This window comes from Zeus faber (assembly GCF_960531495.2).
Source record: "Zeus faber genome assembly, chromosome: 8".
Taxonomy (NCBI): Eukaryota; Metazoa; Chordata; class Actinopteri; order Zeiformes; family Zeidae; genus Zeus; species Zeus faber.
Window position 1 is genome coordinate 20,085,300 of NC_137195.1, and position 19,142 is coordinate 20,104,441.

At 45.4% G+C, this 19,142-nt stretch overlaps 1 protein-coding gene across 1 annotated transcript in view; it reads left to right on the forward strand.

Annotated features, from left to right (window-relative positions):
* Positions 1-6,786: 6,786 nt before the first annotated feature.
* Positions 6,787-19,142, forward strand: part of sall3a (spalt-like transcription factor 3a) — a gene marked incomplete at both ends in the record, with an annotated part of 13,245 nt that continues 889 nt past the window's right edge. The window contains 3 exons of the mRNA XM_080005936.1: positions 6,787-6,868; positions 15,666-18,824; positions 19,042-19,142. The exon at positions 19,042-19,142 is cut by the window's right edge and continues 237 nt beyond it. Of these exons, the coding sequence (XP_079862062.1) occupies positions 6,787-6,868; positions 15,666-18,824; positions 19,042-19,142 (3,342 nt within the window). The remainder of the gene's footprint in view (positions 6,869-15,665; positions 18,825-19,041) is intronic.

Here is a 19,142-nt window from a genome sequence, read left to right on the forward strand (position 1 = left end):
GGTGCGTAATGTAAAACGCTCAAATCGAATCCCGCACAAACACACATACACACACACACACACATGCGCGCACACACTCGTAACACTGCTTGTCGTGCTGCTAACATCTCCTCAAGGTCAAACCTGACCGGGCATTTCAATGAGATTAAGTGTCATCAGTGTGGCTTTAGCCCTTTTGTTTTTGTTATCGGTTCCATTAGAACCGCTGAAAATCGAGACTTCTGCAAGAGCAAAAATAAAGCTAAAAGTCAAGTCAAGTTAAAAGTCACTGATCCACCAATACAGTGTGTGTATATTAGTGGATATGCAGAAACAAGGTGTAAAGCACTAATCATATGCAGGTATACAGGGCATCATTATTTTTCCTCATTGTCTTAAGTTGACGATAGGAAACATACATTTGTACTGACTTTTTCCATAACCTGCAACCCCGCTCAAAGAAGATGAGTTGGTCAACATGTCAACCAGCGTTTGCGGCTCTAAATGTAAGCAGGTATACACATCATCATCATTTTCCCTCATTGTCCTAATTTGACAATATGAACCATACATCAGTGCTGACCTTTTCCATACCTGGCAACCGTGCTCAAACATGGGGTTTCCGCCAATGTGTCAACCAGCGTTTGGCACCCTGCACTTTCACAACAAATTTGACACACGATTCTTTAGTGGAAGCGGTGGACATTTTATTTTGTCATCTCCTCTCTGGTGTGCCAACTCTGTGTCCAATTAAAGCCGGGCTACTAATTTAATTACAGTAGCTAAATAAATTGGTTGATTCAATTCATTTCAATTAGGGCCTGATTGGACCAGTCAGATGAAATTTTACTCATCTCAGGACTCAGGATGGAGTCCCTCCATAACAATTGAACTCAACTCCTCAGAAATAAAACAAGCTAAACAGGAAACTAGAATTAGATATTTGGCTAGACCATGTATGTGACAGATATGTGTATAAATACAGCGTCTTAATAGTTCCAGCGGTAAGTGGGAGAGGAAACGCTACGCTCTAAGTACACGCTCACAGACGCTTCCCACTTAGGTTCCCTCACAGCTCCACTGCACATTACTTATGAATGCTGCTCCACAATTATGGATCAGATTGTTGGTGGTGTTTGTGTTTCTAAGTGTCTCCGGACACAAGTGTGTGTGTGTGTGTGTGTGTGTGTGTGTGTGTGTGTGTGTGTGTGTGTGTGTGTGTGTGTGTGTGTGTGTGTTGCACACGCCGTACTGAGGGATTTGTAGTGCAGATTAACTCAAGGCATCTGAGGAAATTCAGAAAATTCTGAGCCAAAGGTAACGTAGTTTGACACTGTCTAAAATGGTGACATGAGGCTCGATATCCGTCTGAGATTTTAGCTTTCGTAATATTGTGATATGGTTAAACAGTCTCCTAAAGGGTTGCATCACAGTGAAGTAATGGCTCAATGCCTTTAATCAATACATGCTTGGTTATAATATCCACAGTACTGATTGTCTTTTAAATATTCTATTACTTTGCATATTATATTCATCATCTTACATTTTATATACAATTCTGTTTTGCATTTCATTGAAAAGAATGACTGAGTTGTTTTACTTATTTTGATTTATTTTGTTGAGCTGTTTATTCATTATCTTCATTTTTTTAATTGATATATTGTGAATTTTGTGTATTTACTCTCACTCTGTACTTTATGTTCCCCCCTGAGCTGCTGCATCACCTGAATTTTCCCCAAAGGGGATCAATAAAATACTATCTTATCTTATACCTTGTATGTAAATACATAATAAAATGCTCCATTCCACAGAAACTCATAACTCTATAATTTCGAGACTCGGTAGTCCCCACTTCCAAGTTGTTTTTGAGTGTTCTATTGCCTCATTTCGGGAAAACATGACCCTCCAGTAAATGTAGTTTAGTATTTTAAAGTAGTACAGTAGAGTACTAGAGTCGTTTTTTATTAAAGTGAGATGCGTTCTCAAATAAAAGCCAAAGCAAAGGCAACTGTGTTAACGGCTGGTGCCGCCATGTTGCCGTGACGTCAAGGGCGCTATCTCTGGAAAAACTTGGACTGAAATTCCGACTTGGAATTACAACTTAAATAGCCGTTCTTTTGCACTGTTGCACTTCCCACTTCCATCTTCGACTGAATGCAGCAAAAGCACCAAGAGCTATCGCCGAAATAGCGTCAAGTAGTCGATTTCGAGGTAGTTGTCAGAAAGATATTGGGATGTTTCATTTTGTAGATATTGCCCAGCCCTTCCGCGTCCACCTATTTATTTCTACCGTCCCACAATCTCCAATTCAAAAGTATGTAAAAACTTGGGACATTTTTATTATTATAATTATTATTATTATTATTATTATTATTATTATCTGCAAGGTACAGCCCAAACTCGCAGCCCATACGTCATCGTCATAATCACCCAGGCACGGGGGGGGGGAGTAATATCTCGCCTCTGATTGGTGCAGGCGAAGGGCTGACGCCATTGGTTGCCGCAATAGCCTATGGGCGAACGCCCAGACAGGGCTCGCGGCAGAGCAAAGTGGAGACGTTGACGGGTGCCGAGGGTCTCCCGCAGCGCGCCTGTTTTTTTTTTGTTTTTTATATTTATTTATGTAATTTAAAAGACGATCCCGTTTTTTAGAACACGATTCTATAGAATAATATTGCGTTTAACAAACTCATATATATATATATATATACACATATTTAAAAAAATATGTCTTATAGAGTTATATACTGGCAGTTTCTACGTGAGCAAAGTGGTACGTTAAAGACAGGCAGCGTCGTTTACCTCCTGCTTCTCAGTCGCGGTCCCGGCCTCGGTCTCCGGTCCGGGCTCCGGAGCGCTAAGCCCCCGCTGGGGGGCGGGGGGGGGGTTGTCGCCCCGGAGGAGTCTCTCCGTGGGGCGGAGAAATCAAGCCGTTTTGCTCACCTCGCGACACAAATCCCGCGCCGGAGACGGATAAAATGGTCGTTTGAGTCGATCGCGCGTCCGTTCCTTTTCCCTCCTCCTCCTCCTCCTCTTCCTCCTTCTCCTCCTCCTCCTCCTCCTCCTCCTCCTCCTCCTCCTCTTCCTCCTTCCCTTCCCCTTCCTCCCGAGCGGGCTCTCGGGCCACGCAGGATGGAGAGCGGCCGTCCGCGGGAGCTGCCGCCGCTCTGCGCAGCGCCTCGTAGGGAGGGAAATATCTGGGATTCATTGCGTATTCTATTTCCTTTTTGTTTTTCTTCCAATGTGGGATTGTTATTATTTGAATGTATTGCCTTATCGCACGTTACTTTTTTGTTTGTTTGGGGTTTTTTTTAATCGTAGGACGCTAATAAAAACACACGCCCCCAAACAACTCAGACAGGCACTTGGAATAGAGTTTCATTCCTTTGTGACATTCAAAGTGTCGCTGCCATTAAAAAGTGGCAGCGGTGAAAGGTCGGATTCTTCCCCCCCCCCCCCCCCCCCCCCCCCCCAAGAGTCGGCGCCGTACGAGCCGCTCCGTGGAAGGAGTCGTTCCCCTTTTCTCCGGCGAGCAAACGAGAGGTCACAAAGAGTCGCTTGGCGAAGGGCATCCCAACAAGAATAATATCGTTTGGGTCGAGTTTATTCAGGTCGACCCCCCCCCCCCCCCCCAAAAAAAAAAAAAATCCGAATCCCCGCGACGATATTTATTTGGGCGGAGAAATAAAACACGAAAAGGAAAAGTGCGGACGAGGTTTTCGCTTCTGTTCCAATGATTTGGGGTTTTTTTTTTTGACCGGAGGTCGGGAGCGTCAATCGGCGGCGCATGCGCGTGGCACTGGGAGTCGGAACTTCGTGGCCGCGGGTAGAGAGTCGCACCCTGAGCGGAGAACAGGACTCCTGCAGGAGGGACTCGCTGAACAACAAAACAAACAAACAAACAAAAAAGACTCGTTCGCCGCGGACGAATCGTTCGCGGGTCTCGCGTCACTCGCCCGGTCTCGTGTGTGCGTGTGGTATGTGTGTGTGTGTGTGTTGCACGCACGCACGCACGCGCGCCTCCGTCGGCGGGGTCACGTGGCGCGCGGTATTAAATGGCATTTTGTCTTTTTCCTTTTTTATTTTTTATTTTTTTTCCGCCGCTTTCATCGTCGACAAAAACAGAGATTACAGGGGGAGATTGCGGACGCGCTCCTTTGGAGGATCTTCATTCTGATATTGATGATGATGATGGCCAAGTGGACAGTTTGGGTTTTTTTTTTTGGTGCGGTGCGGCGAGCTAGTTATAAAGAATCAATATTATATCAAGGGGGAACTTTGGTGATAAAGGACTCCAGCCACCGCGGCTATTCATCATAAGTCTGTAGCAGGCAGATAGGTCAAAAGAAATTATATTGCTCTAAAGAGTCTGTCTTCTTATCTCGCTGTACCAGGGGAGTGGAGGACGCGCCGATCGATACAGTAGCTGCAGTGTACTCCTCGCAATTATCAATAGCTGATTTTGTCTTCCTGCAGGGGCTGCATCTATTAATACCAGATAATAACCAGCTTTTTACACATAACTTCTGAGCGGCCGGTGGAAGGGGGGGGGGGGGAGGGAAAGTTTGGCTCATAGGACGACCTTGTTGTCAACAGATTTGTTTTCTCATATGGTGGACTCCGGGGAATAGATCTCCCCCACAGTACAAAAGAATCAGACACGTGGTAGAGAGACATAGAGAGAGGGAGAGCGGTGGGGGGGGGGGGGGGGGGGGGGGGTGGGAGAGAGAGAGAGAGAGAGAGAGAGAGAGAGAGAGAGAGAGAGAGAGAGAATCAAGTGAGCCAAGATAAAAACTGATTGTAAGGACACGCAGGGTCCAGCATTATGTTCTTGCTCTTTGAAAGAATATCTCTGCTCATATGTATCATATATCGTTCATATATTTTTTTTAAATGCACCAGCCAGCAATATTGGACAAATATCATGATCGTTTATCATAACCGAATATCTAATGAAGATTTCAGCACCACTCCCCCATTCTGGTTTCCATTACATCCGAATTTTATTATAAATAAATAAATATATTTAAAAAAATATATATATATATTTATATTTATTTTTTATTTTTTTAATCTTAAATAATTAAATGTGTGTGTCTCGTGTTTTTCGGATGAACATAAGGGTCAGTATAAATGAAATGCACACAATATACCACACCAACTAAACGTGCAGCGTCGCATCATCACCTAACATCGGGCCCAAAAGCCCTGATTCTGTTGAATTAGTATGTCGCTGTATTGTTGTCAACAGCGGCCGAATGCAGCTCCATACCTTCTCAAATATCTCCATACATTTTATTTTGTTGTATTTTTTTATTTTATCGTGGCGTCGCCTGTTTTTATTTTTTTTTATTTTAATTGTATTATTGCAGCATAAGTGCTCATTGTGATTTTATGATTGCTCTGGGTGGACGGATGGGTGAACACGGGAACCGTAACGGTGTGGTACATCCTAGTGGCCGCTGGAAGCAATGGGCTGAACCTTCCGCTCGGGGTTTAACTCCCACACACGGCGGCAGCCTCCCCACCTCCCCCCTGCACACACACACACACACACACACACACACACGCACAAACACACACACACGGCGCTCGTACGAGGGCAACGACGGCTACACCGACCGAGGACCAAGCAAGCCTCCGGAGAACTGGAAGAACCTAGACGAGCCCCGCAGGCTCCGGGGGGAAGCTTTTCAAGTCACTTCGCGTCTTTTAATGGATGGAAGGCGAGTTGCGCTCAATCCGGTGAGAGAAGAAGAAGAATTATTTCAAAAAGAAAAACGCCTTTGGAAGCGTTTGCCTGACTTTTGGAGAGCACCACCCGGGAGCCGGGGGACGAACCCGACCGAGGACGGACGACTTAACTTTTCAAAATAGATATAAACAATTGTTTTCACCCCGATTCAAGACTGAAGAGTCTCGGGGGCCGATGAGGAGTCGCTCGGACCTGCGGCGCGCGGCGCGCTGACCGAGGAGCGCTCCTGCTCGGAAGACGCGCGTCAAAGTTGCGGAGCGCACTGTTGTAATTTAAAAAATAGAACAGGGGAAACAGTTGCGTTTCTACCATCGAGAAACGAAGCGTCACTTTCCAGGAGAACCGAGTCGAACTGAAACTACTTTATTTCACCAAAACAAACAAACAAAAAAAAAAAAACAACAATTCTCGTGCCTAGTCCCCAGAAGTGAGCCACATTGCAGGATCTGGATTTCGGGTGAAGCTCCGGGAGTCGGGTCGGAGACAGTGATCACACAGAGGCATGTGCACGTTTTAATGACTAAATGAAAAGAAGGGTCCTCGGAGGGGGGGGAAAGAAGCTGAGCTTCCCTTCCAGCGGCGCCGGGACCCCCCTGCGCCACCAGCACCCCACCCACCACCCCACCCACCCTTGGGTGCTGGGCGTCAACTAGAGGAGACCTGGTGGTGCGCTGTCGGTGTGTTTTGTCGGAGGTGGAGGGGATGAGAAAAGAAGAGACAGACAGTCTGAGAGTGAGGCAGCTAATTGCTCGGGTCCGTCCCTTCATTTCCATATCCAATGTGAGTCCGCTGCTGGACTCCAGCCAATCCCCCCCTTGCACGGCGCCGTTAATCGCGATGCATTATTCACGATCATAATTATACACCGACATGCGCAATCCGCGCAACAGCAACACCAGATAATTCCAGTAATTCCCCCCCCCCCCACCCTTTTTTTTTTTTTTTTTTTTTTTTTTTGCTGCTGCCAGACTATTTTGCGAACAATTTTTTTTTGGGGTTCCCATTCTGATGTATGTGCAAAAAGCAGCAGCAGCAGCAGCAGCAGCAGCAGCATGTCCCGCCGCAAGCAAGCCAAGCCGCAGCATCTCCAGTCGGACCTGGAGCCGCCACTGACCGGGGTGATCTCCGAGAACGGTGAGTGGCTTTCCCGTCCACACACTAAAAACAAACACTTTTATTTTATTGTTAAGCCAGATGCCATGGCACCGTCCTCTTCGATCAACCACCGAGAGACTGAGACTGAACTTTTTGCAGTCTTGCTGTGTTTAACTTTGTGATGAAGGGGAAGGAAGAAATAATATAACGACTTAATATTACCGCTTATCATTAATTTGCAGGTTTAACTTGGCTCTCATGTGATATTAAAATCAACACTCGGTGTCATATCATTTAAACCCACGAAGTCTGAAATGTGATTTCACATATATTGTTTGCGTTCCAAATTTAAAACAACAGAAGTTACATTTCTCTTTTAAACTTCGCTTAATCAAGATCCATATGCGGAGCAAATCTGTCTGTCTGATAGATTTTATTTTATTTTTTATTATTCTTTTTTTTTTTTTTTTTTTTTTTTTTCGAAGTGCTGACCGGTCCGAGGATCCCAGTTCAATAACTGCGTATTATTTCTCAACATTTCGCCCCGTAAGCCTATTTTAAATATCCGTGAACTATTTCCCACTAAATAGGCTTTGCAGCCCCCTCGGATTCACACACGCGTACGCGCGTGGAAACACACAAGCACACGCTCAGACAAATTCGGGTTTTTCAGAGAAATCCGAGATTGTCTCCCAAAATAATTCGAATCAATTCCTTGTTAAGGGGATGCAGAGTTGGATTTTTATTTGAATGAAGTCATTTCCACCGGAGTTTTTATATTTATTTTTCATTCCATGTTATTTCCCTGTCTTTTTGTGGATCCCTGTCTTGAAATGCGTGATGTGCTCGAAGGTCGAAAGGAGGTTTTGTTATGGAAATGTTTTTGTTTACACCCTTTACACATAAATGCATCACACTTGATTTGTTCCCTTTTGCTCTCAATGTCTACAAGAGCCTGTCTCAGCCAAGTGGAAATGAGGGGAAAGTCTTTCATCTGCGCTCACACTTAAGACGAGAAATTAATATTCATTAAACAAAAATAATGTAAACAATACAATCTTTTTTTTAAAAAACAAGCGTAACCCAAAATACTTTATTTTTAATTTGATCATGTAGTCCACTTGAAGTGATTCAATCGCAGAGGCTGTTTTAATTAATTGGGATATATTTCTCAGAAAGACAGACAGAAAAATCAGAAACAAATCACCACATATATTATTGTTTTATATCTATATATATATATAGATATATATAAACATTATGCTTTTTTATTTTTATATGAAATTATTAACTAAATGTATGTTTAATAATGTCACAAAAAAAATCAACGAATTCCCCTTATTTTGCACTTAGTTGTATTATCAATAATGTGTTGCTTTACGAGGCCTATGTCTTCTTTTCTCAAGGAATGTGTTGGAGTAATTTAATTCTTATTAATGTGTAATTCTTATCTCAGTGCAGTGCAGTGCAGTGTGGTGTATTCCTTTTTCTTTTCTTTTTTTTTTTTTTGTTCGACAAACCACCACCATGACACCTCTTGCTGGTTTTGGCCCATCTTGGCCAGCACACACAGGCTCTTTTGTGGGAGCTCTTTAGAACACAGAGGCGTGATGTAATCTCCAGGGAGCAGTTTCTCTGTGCAGGAGGAAATGTTGCTATAAGGAGGGATCACTGCCACGACCAGCGTGACCTGCAGGGCTTTGCAATTGCATGCAAAACTTCATGCAATTTTTTATATACATCTCATATTACATTACAATTACACCATGACAAGCATCTGCACGGACACACCGACGATGCCGTCGTTTCGGTGTCAAACATCACCTCTCACATTTTATTTATCTGTTTTATTTGGTATTCATCATAATGGGAAGGGGATATGATCAGCAGCTAATGCAGAAAATGTAGTCATTCATTTTCTGTATTTCTGTATTTTAGGTTCAGGTATAGACTTTTTAGACAATTTGTTATTACTTAAATTTAAAATGAGTGCATTTGAAAATGCTCTAAAGATTTGTGTGATGAAAAACAAAGTGTTGCAAGCCAGAAATACCTCTCAGGAGTCTATGAGAAATATAAATGAATTTGATAAAAAAAAAATATATATATGTATTTGTACCTTTTGATGTGATAGAGCTCACTTGCACACATAACAGCGTAGCACACTTTCAAAAACATGGTAAATGTCAGAAGTGTGAGGGCAGGTTATTTTAACCATTCCGGTTAAAAAGATTCCATGTTGGTGTGGAGTCGGTGTTATGGACGCTCTCGCTATCTGGCTTTAAGGAACATACTGGCTCGCTTGTTGTCAGGATGCGGCGCGGACCTCGGAGTGAAACAATCCCGAGCCTCTGGGTGGAAAACACTGTGCCCATACAGGCCACTTAAATAAATGCCATCTTTCATTCAAAGCTGCCGTAAAGAGATATTCTAGAAATGTCCGAGTCAGTCGGACGGAGAGCATCCATTCTCTCGTTCGCTGTCGTTCAGCTGAGCAGGATACTGGTGATTATTTTGTTATTAAGGAATCCGGATTATCCAGCAGGCGTTCGGTTTGTCAATTCAGGGGGTTGGGTTCGGAATTCTGCAGATTTTTACAGAATGCTCGGTCGTGAATCAAATTTAAAAAGAAACTCGGGGCATCCGTCAGTCAAGCTAAATGTCGATTTGAATGCTCGTTTATGTATTTTGTTGTGGTTTTTCTTATGTTTTACAGAGAGCTGACAAAGGACATTTTTATACGTTTTTTGAAATTTTTTCAGCAATTTCCACTTATGTATTGATTTTACATGATTTATTTCTTGCGGGGGCAACTTTCTCGCCGAGACCTCTCTCTCTCTCTCTCTCTCACCTGTTATATCGTTGACAAGTGAGGGCAAAATCGGGACTGTTGTTTTTTTTCAACAACCATCGTGTGCCAATAAGCCCACATCTGTCACCCGAGACCCCCGGCGCACCCCCTGCCCTTCCCTGCCCCCCCCCGCTCATTCCCTGTCCTCCCACTTCGGGCTCCCGTACGTTTGCCCGTAGGGGGGGACTACAGCTCGCTGTCTTAACCTTTGTCCGATCTGAACCGGCCGCCGCTCGACGTCAAGCCCGTAGGACAAATAGGAGGACATCTGTGCCGGTGACCTTGTGGGGGGACGGGAGGGTGTGGGTTGTGTGGGGATAAAAAGTCCTAAAAAAGTGTTAACAGCGGCGGGGTGCGGGGGAGGGCTTTCATCGCGGGTGCTGCTTCCTCCGCTCCGTCTCCAGCCCTGACCCTTTCCCTCCCCCCGCAGTCACTGTAAGGCAACCCCCCCCCCCCCCCCCCCATCCATTGGGAGGAGGGCCCGGGGGGGGGGGGGGGGGGTTGCATTCTGTCACTAAACACACGTCATTACACACACACACACACACACACACACACACACACACACACACACACACACACACACACACACACACACACACACACACACACACACACACACACCGTTTCGCATAAGGTATCTGAGTTATGAGTCTCCCAATGTTCACACGCAGTCTCTGTGAGATTGCCCATTTAAAAGTTCCATTGACTTGTCATGGGGCTGGGTGTGCGGCGGCAGGGATGGATGTATGGAATCTGAGTTAAAAAGTGACAACGCGGTTGTCCTCCACTTCCACTTCCCCGTCCAGTGGGGGCTTTCTTTTGTTTGCCTTTTGTTTTTATCCACCCCCGCCCCCCACCAGCACCAGCAAGACAGTTTGGTTGGAGGCCTCCGGACCACCCACGTAGCTCGGCCCCGAGATGTGTCCTCAAGGAGACATTCAATTCAAATATGGATGTTAATTACTGAAGCCAGCATTTGAAACACACACACACACATACACACACACACACACACACACACCCACACACACACACACACACACACCCACACACACAGACACACACACACACACACACACACACACACACACACACACACACACACACACACACACGCACGAATGAAGGCCTTGCTTCTCGAGTGATCTCGAGTGTTGATTTTAAACTGGTGAAATGCAATTAATAAGCGCTAAAACCAACAACGTTTCCATGTCGCCTCGACGAGCAAAGTCTCCCGAGTTCCCTTCTTTTTGGCGGGATTTTTTCGATCACCGAATCATTTACATATGTGTCGTTTCTCAGAACATCCGTACCCCGTAAAGTAATAACCCAAAGCAGTAACAACTCTGTAATAATAGAGAGATGAGCGAGAGGAGCGTCCGTCCGTCCGTCCGTCCGTCAGACGGGGGACGTCACCGTCAGCGTCAGCGGGCGCTGTAGCTCGCCAGCGCTTACACAAACAAATCGTTAATGTTTTGGCTGCTCCGCATCTGCAGCGGGGGCCACAACAAAGGGGCCCCTGTGTCGGAGTCAGCGCTCACGTTAACGCTGACACAACTGGACTGTATCGCTCTGACCATGGATGGAGATGGAGAACCGTGGGTCTGGGTGGTGGCGGGGGTGGGGGCTCGCTGCCCTTGCAGGTGTGAGGGGGCGAGGGGAAGAGGGTGGACGATGGAAGGTGATGGGAACGCTCTGAAGAATTTAGCGGAGGATCCGAGAGCGATGCGCGAAAGAGTCGAGCGGTTGCTCGAGAACGCCTTGAGAGGGCGCCGCAAAATGGAAGTGAGGAGGGAAAGGGCTCGGAAAGGAGTTAATTGGTGGAGGAATTTCCACGTTGTTGAAACCGGCCCATCTCTCTCTCACACAGCTTGCTTTGGGACCGATAGCGACTCATCTCTTGTTTTAAGGATCTCGAGTGCTGTCAATGGAAAAAAAAGATGTTGAGTGGACTGCTTTAAGTGCAGCCTGGTGCTCTTGAGGCTTTCTGTTATTATTATTATTATTATTATTATTATTATTATTATTATTATTATTAGTAGTAGTAGTATTAATAACATAATTATTACAGCACCTTCTCTCCCGATGTGAGTGTGTGAATTAAATGTACTCCCTAATGTACATTTAACCACATTTATCCCCCATTATGTCACAATACCAGTGTTACCATTGTCGATCTCCACTCTAATGTGTGTGTCCTATGAGTGAATCTGGGACTTGTTAAGGAGTGTGAGCTCATAATTACTCATTTCTTTGTCTCTAGGCATGTTTTCCGTGGCCTCCACACAAACAGAAAGGGTGCGTGGAAAGCGCGAATGCTCTCTGTCTGATGAGCGCCGTGTCAGAATAGGGGTCTGGGTCAGCGTGCGGCGGGTCGTGCGGCTGAAGCCGACGGCCCATGCGCAGATCCGGATTCAGGCGCTCTACAGTCGCCGCTATTGGCAACGCCGAGCCGGGCGTTTGCATTTTGGGAGAGAAGGAAGAGTCTTAAAGAAATGAAAAACGGATTGGATTTTCACGTGTGCTAGAGGAGAATCAATATGTTTTACACACGCACACACACACACACACACACACACGCACGCACGCGCGCTCACACACGCATGCACGCACACAAACGCACACACTCTCTCTCTCTCTCTCTCTCGCTCTCTATCTCGCTCTCTCTTTCGCCCTCTTACATTTACACGTACACACACTTTCACTGCTACAAAATGTCGACGGTGTCCATACAGTGGCGCTTCCGTTACACTTTTGAAGGACATTTGGGGAAAAAATATTTCCTAAATCTCAATTTTGTATTTTGAATTAATCACAATATAGACACATTATAATAATGCACTATTTACACACAAATACACTATTAATAAGCACTACTGTCTTAAAGTAAAGTCAAATCATATCAGTAAGCTCCAGTCTGTAATTCCAAGGATCAGCAATTTTCCATACACGTATTAGCTTCTTATCATTAAGCTAATGTTTTTTTATTTTCAGTCGTTTCTCTTTTTTCTTTTTAACGCTCAAGGGAAAATGATTTAATATTGCGGCAAAGATTTAGCATGATAAAGGAAATAAAACGTGTCGGTTTTTTTTCATTTTGCTGATGATTAAAATACATTTAGCAAGCAGATTATGGACATCAGAAACATTCATTTTCCCGAAAAAAAGAGCAGAATTACAAAATCTGCCTTTCAGAATTAGTATTTATTTTATTCACTATTATTTTTGATTATTTTTTGTTATTTTTTTTTTAATTTCAGAGTGTACAACATGAATATGCTTATTTATTATTAACAGGGAAATGGGGTTGTTTTTTGGTGAGTGTGTACATATGTGTGTGTGTGTTTTCATGATTAAGTGTGTGTGGGTGTGAGTGTGTGGGGTCATGGGCGTACAAAGGAGCCCACTTGTAATGGTGGGGGTGAATGAGAGAGAGTGACAGTAATACCGCTGTAATAACTAATCAGCTCCGCTCCGTGCGTGCTCATTTGCGTTGACCTTTCAACCCCCAATTATGGAAATGAGTTGTGCCGTCCAGCACTGGGATAAGGAGCTTTCCACAGCCCACAGTCATGTGCCGCTGACTTTTCCACTCAGTCCCTCCTCTGATTTGTTTGGATTGAATTATTAAGGTTTTTTTGTTAATATTATTTGGTTAGATTTTGGAGGGATAGGAATAGAGAAAGGGAGAGACGGGAGGTAATGACAAAAAAGGATTAAACCTCACAACACATATTACACTCATTAAACACACCTTTTTCTGAACAATTCCATTCATTTTTGGTATTACAAAGCAACTATTATTATTGTTTTTTAATTTTATTTGATATTTTAATTCAGATAAAAATGAAACAATGTCTTTGACCGAAGGCCTTTTCCAAATTCCTTTTCTGCTGATTATAAATAAATGGGAGGGACGCAAAAATGAGAAAGAAATTCAAATAGAGACAGGACTGATGGATTCCTCCACTTAGGATGCAGTGATCATTTCTGCTTGATTTTGTATTGTTTCATTATAGGATCCCTTAAAATTATTTACTCAACTGATGTCTCGTCAAGTGACGACGGTGAGATATATATATATATATATATATATATATATATATATATATATACACACATGTTATTATTATTTCTTTATTTAATATTTAATTCAGCCAATTTATTCAGCCTCGGCTTACTAATCGTACTGGTTGAGTTGCACTCTATAGCAGGTTGCATTGCTTTTTATCTTAGAAATGGAGCAACATATAGAAATATGTTTAGTTTTATATGTTTGGGCATTGTTTACCTTTAGTTAAAGTGCAGATTAATTCAAACAAAAACAGTAGCTCATTTATTTATGTATATATATATATATATATATATATATATATATATATATATATATGAATTGTGTGTGTGTGTGTGTGTGTGTGTGTGTGTGTGTGTGTGTGTGTGCGCGCACGTGTGTGTGCATGTGTGTGTATGTGTGGATAATAAATGATATCTCGTATAAAAAGAAAAAACTGACAAAAAAAAATACATGCTTACATTGAAATAATGGGTGAAAACAAACTTTTCTCAAAAATTCCATCAAAACCAAAATCAAAATATTTGTTTCTTTATTTCATCACTTTAGAACAAAGTATGCCATGTCATTTTCTTTGGAAATTCAGCTTTCTCCGAATGTGATTGTAGATTGTGATTGTGAGTGTGGATTAGACACACCACCGACTACCTACCATCATACAGCACTCTCACACACACACTCACACAAAGAAAAAACACACCACGCATGTATCTGAACATAAAATCAAATAAAGGTATTTAACAGGTCATTTGTGATATGGTTCTGATCAACTCTATCTTGGGGAGGAAGTGGGGATTAAACGTCTGTCAAGAGACGTCGCTGCTGTGGCACTAGCATGTCATTTGTTAAGTCTTATTCCAGAGAGCGGCAGACGGGGTTCGAGGGAAGAGAGAGGAAGAGAGAGAGAGTGTGTGTGTGAGAGAGAGAGAGAGAGAGAGAGAGAGAGAGAGAGAGAAATACCCAATACCAATTCACTTTTGTAAGTTTTTTGACTAGAGTGAACTAAATGTTTTGCATTCAAATGAAAGCCTGCATGGATGCATTTAACATTGCGATTGTATAAGTGTGTATATGTGTATACTATGTGTGTATATATACAGTATGTGTATATTATTATCTTAATATTATGCCCATGTCAAAATGCAGCACGATGGATTGAACAAAGTATACCCTTACTTTATACTTTCCATGAAGTAATCCACCATGTAACAATATAAAGACATTTCAGTGGTACGAGCAGTGTGTGTGTGTGTGTGTGTGTGTGTGTGTGTGTGTGTGTGTGTGTGTGTGTGTGTGTGTGTGTGTGTGTGTGTGTGTGTGTGTGTGTGTGTGTGTGTGTGTGTGTGTGTGTGTGTGTGTGTGTTGTGTGTGTGTGCGTGTGTCGGTAGGTTATAGGTGATAGATTATTCCCCTGCTTTGGACTCGGGGATTAAATATTTCACAACACTAAACGCAGAGGGCTGAGCCATTTGAAATTCAGGTGGAAATGACTGGGTCTGGTGGCGGAGGGCAATCCTAATGGGGCCATCAAAGACCTGATTTGTACTCAACAGACGCGTCGGCTGTGAATTGTATGAAGCATTGGAAATCAATAGCTTCTATGGAATTTCATTAAGCGCAGTATCCACAATTGATAGGCCCCTCATAATTTGATGGATTGCACAAAGAAAATTATTAGCTGGCTCTGCGGAGAGGGAGGGAATGCGCAAAACTGGGTCTTGAGAATTGGTGGACGATGGCAATTTGTTCAGAGTTAAAGAAAAAAAAATATTGATTTTGCTTATGTTAAAAAACAGAAAAAAATAGAGGTTAGGAGCTGCGCTGCAAACGTGTTGAGTTTTTATTGATCATTTATTCATGAATTCCTTTTTCTCCCCTCTCCTCCCCCACCCTCCCTTCTCCCCCCTCAGCCCGCAGCGATGTGCTGGACGACGCCGACAGCGGAAACGAGAGCCGCAGTGGAAGCGAGGAGACCCACGTGTGCGAGAAGTGCTGCGCTGAGTTCTTCAAGTGGTCGGACTTCTGCGAGCACTTGCAGGGCTGCACCAAGAACCCGCTGGTGCTCATAGTGAATGAGAATGAGGTCACCCCCGACCCCTCCCAGGATTACCCCACCGAGGCCTCCCCCACGCCCAGCTGCCCTAGTGAACAAGGCGACAGCGAGGACCCCGGGGAAGGCGGCGGCAGCCCGAGCGGCGAGGGGGGCGATGAGGTCCCCGAGTTGACCGGCCTGGAGAGGGTCGGCTCCCTGGAGAAAGAGGACGAGCCCATGGAGCTGGAGCTGTCACCGGGAAAAACCCTGGATCTGGAGGAGAGAGACGTGTCCCCGGAGCCCGACAGCGGCTCCCTACCTCAGCTCGGGGACGTCACGCCATCGTCCGTTACCAGCTACGCCATGCCCAGCACCAATGTCACTCTGGAGACGCTGCATGGCACCCGGGTGGCAGTGGCTCAGTTCTCGCAGAGTGTGAAGGCCACGGCAGGCAGTGGGGTCTCCACTATGGCCATCCCCATGATCCTGGACCAGCTGATGGCCCTGCAGCAGCAGCAAATCCACCAGCTGCAGTTGATAGAACAAATACGTAGCCAAGTGGCTCTGATGAACAGGCAGCCCTCCCCTCAGTCTGCACTGAACCACCACAGCCACCACGGCACCAATGCCGGAACCCAGGCAGTTTCTTCAGCCTGTCCCCGACCTGTACCCAGCCAGATCCAGCTTCACAGCTTCATCACTCCCCCTGTTCATCAGCTGCCAATTATATTGCCAGCCACTCTTGGTGGTCAGGGGCCTTCTTCTCTGAACTCGGCAATAGATGTGTCTCTCTCACATGCACCACAAAGTGGCAGCCAGCAGTCAAACTCTTCACTCCCCAGCACTTCCTCAACCAATTCCATGTTTCCGTCTCCTAGTGGCAATGGTCTGTCATCTATGCTGCCGCCCAGCTCATCGTCGGTCACAAACAACAACAACAGCAGCAGTAGTATAACAGGTGGTGGAATCGGCAGCAGCTCAGCCATTCCAAGGAACTCCAGCACTCCTCCATTGCTAAGCCACAGCAGCCTGCTGGGCTCTGCTTCCAATCTACCACTAATACCTCACAGTTCCTCTAGCAGTGTTATTTTCCCAAACCCGCTAGCAAGCATTGCAGCCACAGCTAATGCTCTCGATCCACTCTCTGCTCTGATGAAGCATCGCAAGGGGAAGCCCCCCAATGTGTCTGTATTTGACACAAAGCCCAGCTCTGAGGACCCCTTCTTTAAGCATAAGTGTCGCTTTTGTGCCAAGGTGTTTGGCAGTGACAGTGCCCTGCAGATCCACCTGCGCTCCCATACCGGAGAGAGGCCCTTCAAATGTAACATATGCGGTAACCGATTCTCCACCAAGGGCAACCTTAAAGTCCACTTCCAGAGGCACAAAGAGAAGTATCCCCATATTCAGATGAACCCCTACCCTGTGCCTGAGTACCTGGATAATGTGCCCACCAGTTCAGGCATACCGTATGGAATGTCCCTACCCCCAGAAAAGCCTGTGACCACATGGCTAGACAGCAAACCAGTCCTTCCCACCATCCCTACCTCAGTTGGGCTTCAGCTTCCTCCCACTTTGCCGACCATGATGGGAGGTTTTGGTGAGTCTCCAAGCCTTACGCCACTCAGCAGATCGCCTCAAAGGCCATCTCCTCCTTCAAGCGATTGTGCATCGCTCTCGCCCAATATCCTGACTGACTCTGGCATAACCACTACTTCACCCTCCCCAAAACTAAGCCTTTTGGGAGACACCACTCCTCTCCTTAAGCCTGAAGGGATTCGCCTTCCTCCAACTTGCTCCACGAGGCCCGGGGAGAACACCACCACCACGACCACAGTTACTCAAGTGGTCCTTTCCACCTCTGTCAACTCCACCATGTCCACCAGCAGTGGCCAGGTACCTGAACCCATCACCTCCCCCAATCCTGTTTCCCATCCTGTCCTCCCCATGCTCTCAGATCAGTTCAAGGCCAAGTTTCCCTTTGGGGGGCTCCTAGATTCTATGCAAACATCAGAGACCTCAAAATTGCAGCAGCTGGTTGAAAATATTGACAAGAAGATGACTGATCCAAACCAGTGCGTCATCTGCCATCGGGTTCTGAGCTGCCAGAGTGCTCTGAAGATGCACTACCGAATCCACACGGGTGAGAGGCCCTTCAAGTGCAAGATATGCGGGCGTGCGTTCACCACCAAAGGGAATCTGAAAACGCACTTTGGCGTCCATCGATCCAAACCCCCACTCCGTGTTCAGCACTCTTGCCCAATCTGCCAGAAGAAGTTCACCAATGCTGTGGTGCTGCAGCAGCACATCCGTATGCACATGGGGGGGCAGATCCCCAACACCCCTCTGCCCGAGAGTCTACAGGAGATGGACACAGACCTCTCCTTTGATGAGAAGAGCTTAGACGCAATGAGCAACTATGATGACGACCTCCTGGATGAGATGGAGCAGGCGATGGAAGATGAAGCCGACTTGAAGGACGGAGAAATAGACACCAATAAACCTTATTCCCCAGGGTGCTCGCCGCCCACCTCCGTCATCTCCAGCATCGCAGCCTTGGAGAACCAGATGAAGATGATCGACTCCAGTGCTAACATGAGCCGTTCGTTCAGTCAGAAGCCCTTTCATAACGGCAATGGCTTTGGAGGGGAAGGGGATTTCTTCACCAATGAAAACTTTTCTGCTCTGGGGGGGGATGCAGAGGGTCAGAGCTTGGGGAGTCCAGCCTTGTCGGAGTCCTCGGGTTCCATGCAAAACCTGTCCCCGGCCCCTAGCCACTACGAGACTCACCACTCAAAGTCCCCCATCACACTCAACAGCATTAATAACAACAGCAGCAATGGTGGTGTAACCACAGACGAAGGGCCGGAGAGCAATATGACCAGCTTGACCACAGTGAAGTCTGAGAAATCAGAGACTCCCTCACCACTCCCGGCCTCCGAAGGCATAGGGGCATTAGACCTGACGGCCGCTCAACCTGGGCGGCACTTCATCAAGGAGGAGAGCCACTTTAACATGCTGTTCCTAAATAGAGACAGAGGTATGTGCAAAAAAGCTAACCCCTAGGGCATCCTTCCACTTTTTTTTGAAGCATTTCAGTTTCTAAAGTAAAAGAAACGCCCTCTTTAAGATCAGAAAGAGTAAAGCGCTATGTACTTTGAACATAATGTACTAATGCAAATAATCTATTCTACACAACATTCACTCACTCAAAAAACAGTTGATCATTCAATCTTTGACCGTTTTCTTCTCTCCAGGACTGAATCCTCCTAATTTGGCCAGCACTGCGTCTAACATGATCAAAATGGAAATGAATGGACATGGCAAGGCGCTGTCCCTGTCTGACAACCCTCACCTG